This window comes from Oryzias melastigma, linkage group LG17 (assembly GCF_002922805.2).
Source record: "Oryzias melastigma strain HK-1 linkage group LG17, ASM292280v2, whole genome shotgun sequence".
NCBI classification, from domain to species: Eukaryota; Metazoa; Chordata; class Actinopteri; order Beloniformes; family Adrianichthyidae; genus Oryzias; species Oryzias melastigma.
The window spans coordinates 10,389,941-10,398,097 of NC_050528.1; the positions used below are offsets into that span (position 1 = coordinate 10,389,941).

At 37.1% G+C, this 8,157-nt stretch overlaps 1 protein-coding gene across 1 annotated transcript in view; it reads left to right on the forward strand.

Annotated features, from left to right (window-relative positions):
- eif2b3 (eukaryotic translation initiation factor 2B, subunit 3 gamma) overlaps positions 1 to 8,157 on the forward strand; it is a 33,486-nt gene that overhangs the window by 11,970 nt on the left and 13,359 nt on the right. The window contains exons 5-6 of the mRNA XM_024274397.2: positions 75 to 186; positions 4,075 to 4,164. Of these exons, the coding sequence (XP_024130165.1) occupies positions 75 to 186; positions 4,075 to 4,164 (202 nt within the window). The remainder of the gene's footprint in view (positions 1 to 74; positions 187 to 4,074; positions 4,165 to 8,157) is intronic.

Genomic DNA, 8,157 nt, shown 5'->3' on the forward strand with positions numbered 1-8,157 from the left:
TTTTTTTGATGATGATGATGATGCACGGATAATAACTGTTGCATAATAAAATCATGCTGTCCTGATTGTTGTAGCCGAGCAGAGAGACTTCGTGGGTGTGGATCAGTCGGGTCAGCGGCTGCTCTTCATGGCCAATGAAGCAGACCTGGAGGACGGCCTCTCCATTAGGAAGTCTGTCATTAGAAAGTAAGTCGAGCAAAACGGGATGAAATTTTTGACAAAGCATGCACAGTTTTGAATCTGCAAAGATGTCACGTGAATTCCTCAGGATGGTCTCACTGATTTTAAAATGTTGAAATACCAAACCTATACCTGAAAGTACCTAATACAAAACTACACCAAGGCTTTCACTGAAAATTTGAAGTTTACCTTTAACAGTGAATTCCCTTGCTGAATTGTCCTTTCTCAATGCTAAAACACACGGAAGTGAGAGAGCGGGTGTTTTGGAAGCTCGTAAATACTTCATGGAGCCAAAGCCACTGTAAATTGTGACCAGAGCAGCTGCTTGGCGGGCTCTGGCATGCGGACTTTAGAGCCACACTCGCATGTCTACCTGCTGTTTGTTTGTGTTTGTTCTTTTTATTTTTGTAGCTGGTCAGGCTGCCAGGATTAGTCTAATTGACGACTAATCGACTATTAAAAAAGTCAGCAACTAATTTAATAGTCGATTAGTCGAAACTTTCTATTATATAGAGTCAGAGTGTATAAAATTTGAAAGTTATAATGGCATTATGTTTGCTTTTTGGGTATTTTGGCATTTTATTCATGTTTTTAGGCTATCTTGGAGTTTAGCTAATATTTCAGCTACATGCTAGCTATTTTGGCTAATTTAGGCTTTTTTTCATCATTTTTTAGGCTATTTTCGAATTTAGCTAATATTTCAGCTACATGCTAGCTGTTTTGGCTAATTTAGGCATTCTTTGTTTTTAAGGCAATTTGGGGTATGGCTAACACTTCAGCATCATGCTAGCTATTTTGGCTAATTTAGTATTTGTTTTTTAGTTTTTTAGGCTAATTTGGAGTTAAGTTAAATTTTCCGCTGCATGCTAGCTGTTTTGTCTAACTTAGGCTTTTTTCTGTTTTTTTTTAGGCTAATTTGGTATTTAACTGATTTTTTAACTGGCTACTAGGTTGTGTTTTCCGAATTAGCGTTTTTAGCTATCGATTTTAGCATCTTCAGCCATTAGCACTAGCATCTTCAGCGACCAAATTCAGCTTACAGCATTCACACTAGAATTATCGCAGGATATGCTATATATTTAGTTTTTAGTTAGTTTTTAGTTAGTTTAAAGGTAATGATGTTAATGTGAAAAATACACATTAATGTTTTTTAAAAAATATATTTTTTTTACATTTGTTTCTTCTTTCCTTACTTTTGTGTGCACTTTCTCCATTTTTATGCTAATTGTCGATGAAGTTGTTCACATATGTGGACAAAAATTCTAATTTAGCACGTGAATTTTTGTAAGACGTTTTGTTTACTTTTGAAAATTTAAATAACAAAAAAATCTTCCAACACTTCATAAATGCAGAGTTATTTTCTGCATCTAAACAAAATTCAATTTATTTGTAGTGCTGTGGGGAGACACCAGAAAATAAAAGAAAAATAAGGTTTGCCATCATATTTTATTCCAGATTAGATATTTTGATGGGCCTCGTATGACCCACAGGCTGTAGTTTGCCCACCCCTAGATTTGTCTGTTGCCATTTTTCCTCATTAAGAGCATTTCTGACGGAAAGAAGGCACTTTCGGATGATTTTAAAGGCCTGCTCAAATAGGTTTTAGAGAGGTGCGTCTTTCTGCTCTAAAAAAAGGTAATGTGTTAAAAAAAAAAATCATCCACAAAAACACAAAAAACATTTTGTTTTTGCAGTTAAAGAAAAAATCACCTCAGACACATTTAGTCATAGTCTTATTGTTGTGGAGCATGGGGCATGGGCTGGCCGCTTGATTATGACTTATCCAGAATTTTTCACTGCCTGACTGCCAAACGGTGACGTCACAGGCCGGGTGTTCCTATAAATTTAACTTAACACCCATTCTGCTTTCACAGAGACGTACACCTGGGAAATGTTATGTGAATAAATACATTTGTTCATTTAACACCTGCAGAGCAAGTCTGTGCATGAGAGACGTGCTTTTTTTTTTTTTTTATCCTTTTAAATGTAATACCTTTAAACAGATAAACAGACACACTCGGTTTGATTCATGGCTTCAGCATCTGGCTGTAAAATGTGTGTGACCGAGCAACAGTCCTCTAGAGTTGCTCTGGTTACTGGAAAGTCAGTGAGAAAGAACTAAGGTAAGAAAAGTGATAATATTTCAAACCTCTTTAGACTCTTTATAACTTCTACCTGTTTCCTTCAGTTCACACCGACCTATCAATGTTTTATTTGTTTTGATGGACCAAATCAGACCGAAATAGGAATATGATTCACATCTAGTCTTACACCTAAAGTGTAGCTCAAAAACAAATTTAGATCTTAAAAGACCAACTCCGATTATTTTTTGAGCTATTTTAAAAGCATTCTCAGTTGTCTTTTAAACAAGATTATGCTGTTTCTAGCCAATATCAAAAAGCTTGGACAGTTTCTGCAGAGCGGCAGGAGTTAATTAGAAATTTGTCTCTGAGTTTAAGCAGAGCAGAAAGCTTATGACCAGCCCAGCATATTTTCTGCACCACGAATTATGCTCTTGTTTAAGCTGCATTTTTTTTTCATCTGCTCCAGATTCTCAACGATTAAAAAAAAAAAATAAAAAAAAAAACTCAGAAATGCAATTTTCAGCTGTTAATGCTTCGTAGGACCTTTTCTTTAATGGAGAAAGGTAGTGGAGTGCTCCTGCCTCAGCTACAGTAGTTTAAACATCTTGGGGTTTTGTTCACGAGTGAGGGAAGATCGGAGCGTCAGATCGACAGGTGGATTGGAGCAGCATTTCCCGTCATGTGGTCGCTGTACCGGTTCATTGTGGTAAATTGAAAACTAAACCGGAAAGCGAAGCTCCCAATTTACTGGTCGATCTTCGTTCCAATTATCACCTATGGTCTTGAGCTCTGGGTCATGACCGAACGAACAAGAACCCGAATCCAAGCGACTGAAAAGAGTTTGCTCTGGAGGGTGGCTGGGCTCTCCCTTACGGTGCATTCACACCGAACGCGAATCGGACGGCAGAGGCGGCCAGTTTCAATGTTAAGTCTGGTACAGGCGAGCTCTGAGGCGAATTGAAGCCCCCGCGGCGCGATTTGAGTGAACCAGGCGGCACAGCCAAAATTTAAAAATCTGAAGTTTGTCAGATCACCACATCGAATCTGCCAATCAGGAACTCAGCTTTGGGCGCTTGACGTTTTCAGTGGCTTTCGCTTCTGCGATGGAGCTCACTCACTCCATATTCCTGCAGACAGAGACGCTGCGGGGTGCGGAGGCTGCCGGCTTGGGCCTCCTCAAAGCATCAAAAAAGAGAAAGGGAAATAGGTCTCCTAATTTTATTTTTTCCACCTCGGGTTAATACTAGACAGTCAGACACAGAGACACAGAAACATCTTGGAAGCGGCTGTCATGCAGACACAGCCTCCTGTACCGGGAAAATCTTTAAATAATAATAATATAAACCCAAACAAGGAGACATGATTACCGATGTTTTTGTAGAACTCTCCACAATAAATATACATTTTTTCTCAAAATATTTTGTTTTTAATACATTCTGATTAAGATATCCACAGATTTACTGTGGAATGATGGAAAGGGGCAGATGAAGAAGACAGGTAGTCACAGAGGGTTAAAGAATTTTTTCTTTTTTCATTGAAACCTGGAAGGATTGCATGGTTTCCTTTGGCTCACGCTTCATAAATGTCGCCGTTAAACTCGGGTCGCTGTGTCTCTGTATGAGTGTGAATGAGTGAATGCACGTTTGCATGGTCGTTGTTTCACATAAACCTGCTCGTGGCAGCATCAGTAGCTGGAAGACGACAATAGACAGACGTCTGACTGTCATCTGAGCTCATGTAATGTAGTTCGTTGATTTAGAAGCAGATTCAGTACTTCTTTTATATATTTTTCTCTTTTTCTGTCTTGCAGACATCCCAGAATGCACATCAAAACAGGCCTGGTGGATGCTCACCTCTACTGTCTGAAAAAGGCTGTGGTTGACTTTCTTTCTGAAAACAAGTAAGTAAAAAGTTCACCTTCAGACTTTATTAAAATTTAATAAGTTACAAAAACAGACAAATAAGAACTTGTCAACAAACTTTCATCTAAACAAAAGAAGCGCGTGCGCCCCTCAGTCCTACTGACTTGAACTCTCAATCCCTAGTTAATCTGTAGCAAGGGTTAAGCGCTGTTGCATGGCTTTGAAAATGTGGCGTGAGCTGGGTATTCTAGCAAGGTGTTAATTTGTTTTACTATGTGCCACTGAGACACGCTGTTAGGCCTTTAGCCTCTGAGGTGAAGCAGCGGGACAGGAGGCCGCCCGGAGTCCAGCGTCTTCAGGTGGACAATCAGCCTCAAAATATGCTGTTTCTTCAGATCAAATTGAAAACAGTTTACAATTATACTGGAATATAGAAAAAAGAAAGTTCACATTTTTATTTTTTCATGGTAACAACACCGGGAACAATCATTGAGCCTCTAAATCAGGAGTGTCAAACTCAATCGCACATGGGGTTAAAATCCAAAACACACCTTAGGTCACAGGCCGGACAGCAAAAACATCAATTGATCACTCTAAAACTAAAATTTAAAAACTTTAAACCTTAACTTTAACATAATTATGAACTAGATATATAGCATTACCTGCGAAAATGCTGTAAGCTGAATTTGGCTGCTAAAGATGCTAGTGCTGATAGCTGAAGATGCTGAAATTGATAGCTGAAAGTTGATAGCTGAAGTCACTGAAGCTGATAGCCAGCTAAAATATTAGCTAATTGCCAAATTAGCCTAAAAAAAAAAAAAACCTAAATCAGCCAAAACAGCTAGCATGTAAATATTAGCCTAATTCCAAAACAGCCTAAAAAAAAGTTAAAAGGAAAAGCCTAAATTAGCCAAATAGCTAGCATGTCGCTGAAATATTAGCTAAACTCCAAAACAGCCTAAAAAACAAAAAAAAAGCCTGAATTAGCCAAATTAGCTAGCATATAGCTGAAATATTAGCTAAACTCCAAAACAGCCTAAAAAACAAAAAAAAGCCTGAATTAGCCAAATTAGCTAGCATATAGCTGAAATATTAGCTAAACTCCAAATAGCCTAAAAAAATCTAAGTAAATGCCAAAAAAGTCCAAAAAGCTAACAGAATGACAATTTTTAAAAACATAAAACCGTAACTTTTTACCTTATAATGAACTAGATATAATGTTGTAATGTTGTTAGCTGAATTTGGCTGTTGAAACTGCTAGTGCTGATAGCTGTAGATGCTGAAATTGATAGCTAAAAACGCTGAAGTTGAAAGCAGAAATCACTGAAACTGATAGCCAGCTAAAATATTAGATAAATGCCAAATTAGCCTACAAAAAAAAAATCCTAGGTTAGCCAAAACAGCAAGCATGTAACTGAAAAAATAGCTAAGCTTCAAAGTATCTAAAAAAAACTGAAAAAAGCCTAAATTAGCCAAAACAGCTAGCATGCAAATATTAGCTAAACTCCAAAACAGCATTAAAAAAACTTAAAAGGAAAAGCCTTAATTAGCTTAAACAGTCTACATGTAGCTGAAATATTCGTTAAACTCCAAAAGAGACTACAAAACTAAAAAAAAAAAAAAAACCTAAATTAACCAAAACAGCTAACATGTAGCTGAAATATTAGCTAAATTCCAAAACAGACTTAAAAAACAAAAAAGCCTAAATAAGCCAAAACAGCTAGCATGTAGCTGAAATATTAGCTAAACCCCAAATAGCCTAAAAAAATTTAATAAATGCCAAAATAGTCCAAAAAAATAGCAAAATTACCATTTTTAAAACCTTGAAACTGTAACTCTTTAACATAATTGTAAATAATAAAAATGCAGGAATATTATACTAGAATAAATAAATAAACCTTATATAACTTTCAATATTTTGCTCTCCAGAAAAATAAATGTTGTCAAAATTATACAAGTCAGAAAGAAATAACAGTAAGCAATAATAACCATAAATTAAAATGATCTGGTGGGCCGGATCCGGCCCCCGGGCCTCGACTTTGACATGTGCTCTAAATTAAAGCAGATTTGTTTCCTTTTTTTGGATGGATGAGTTTCTGCCTTTGTAAAGCAAGTATAATTTATTTATTCCCATGTATTCTGGAAGTTTTTTGCAAATGATCCTCAAAAAAGCAAAACCAAGATTTTTTTTAAATGTAATTTTTACCTTAAATATTTCTTTGATTGCACACTGTAAGGTCAAATCCTCATTTCTCATCCTCCCGGCAGATGTAGATGTAAAACCTACATCAATCATTGCATGACTAATGCACCTTCTATTGCCACCATATATTACGTCTAGTTAGATGACTCATTCTTTTCTTCAGCTTCTTTCTTGGAGTTTCTTTTCAGTGCTCCTCTCAACCTCTCCTGCTTCATCCACGTTCTTTCTCTGTCGCTCGCTCGAGGAAAAGAAGTAGACAGAGTAACTGTTGTTTTTCTCCTGTTATTCAGATGGAAATTCTAATCTCCCTTTAAAAGAGAGTAAGTTGAAGGGGGCAGGGTGGTGTGGGACGGTGGAGAAGAGCACCGACTGTGGTGCAGAGAGAAATAAAACTGATGTTAATTTAGCAGAATCAGAGGTGGTCATAAATGTTCCTCCTGTGTGCTTCTGTTTAAAGTTGGCCAGTATTGATCACCGCTTCATAAATAATATTGATGAGACTCTATTCCAGTGGATTTTAGCATTCATTTACCAATTAGTTAGCCAGCAGTTTAACTCCCAGACTTGACAGATATTGTGTTTTGAGATAAGATTTCCATATTAGCCACAAATGTTCATTTAAAAATAGGATTAAAAAGATCTGGAAATTGCTTTTAATTAAGCTCAATCCTACAAAACATGACATAATAACTGCAAATGCACAGCAGTTTTGCCACACCATAAATATAATTATTGATCCAAATGAACAGTTTGGCTTAAAAAGACAATGACATCATTGTACCTGCACAGTAAATGGTAATGTTATTGTCATTGTGATGTCAGCCTGTACGCAGCGTAAACTGCGATAAATAGTTACCAGAAATGCTTACCCACGTGCGCTAACAGAATCTGCTTTGTTTTCAAAAAAGCCCACGTGCACACTACCTACATTGTTCTCAATTGTCGTCCATATTAGTTTTAACCTTTAAGGTCACATATCCCAAAATACCACCTTGTAGCGACCTAAATGCAGTTTCTTTATCAAATATGACATGTGGCCACTTGGCGGCATTTGTAATCGCAATTTTACACGTCGCTCTATGGCTTAAGAAAAAGTTAGTTTCTTGGTGACCGGACGATTTTTCTCTAAAAGTTTACATTGGTCAGCGGCCACCCGGGCACATTTCAAGGTCATGTGATGGCAGTACAGTGATGGAGATGACACCATTTCAAAATTAGGCGGCAGCTGGTTGGTTGCACCAGAACCCTTAGCCGGCAGGAGCTCTGACTGGACGATGTATAAATGTCTATATCGAGCGTCACCGGCCACAGGTATATAAAAAGCCATTCTGCTCGCCTGATGACCACTTGACTGCTGCCATCTTCATTCATGACCATGCCAACGATTTTCGAAAAAATCATGAAATCTTGAAGATTCTGCCAATCCTTCCCCATCACGCATTTTCAGTTCATTGGTCTTTGGTGTGTTTTCTCCAACATTCAAGCTCTTACCTGTCTCCTATGGTTATAACTCACAGTATAATTTTAGTAATATTGACTTTTTATGTAAACAAAGCTGTTGAAGTATTAGTACTAGTTAGATATATATTGCTAATATCACATATCGCAGGTTTACTTTATATCGTACAGCCCTAGTGTCTGCAACAAACTTCAAGGGTTAAACTGCAAAGATTTTTTGGGTTAAATACCTAAAGTCATTATTTACTCAGAAATAAAGAGACTTGGGGTTAAATGGTAAATAAAAGAAGCATAATTGGTTGTCAAAATCAGACATTACCTGTTTGAATAAAGTTCAAAACCCAATCCAACATCCAAATTTTTCAGTGGC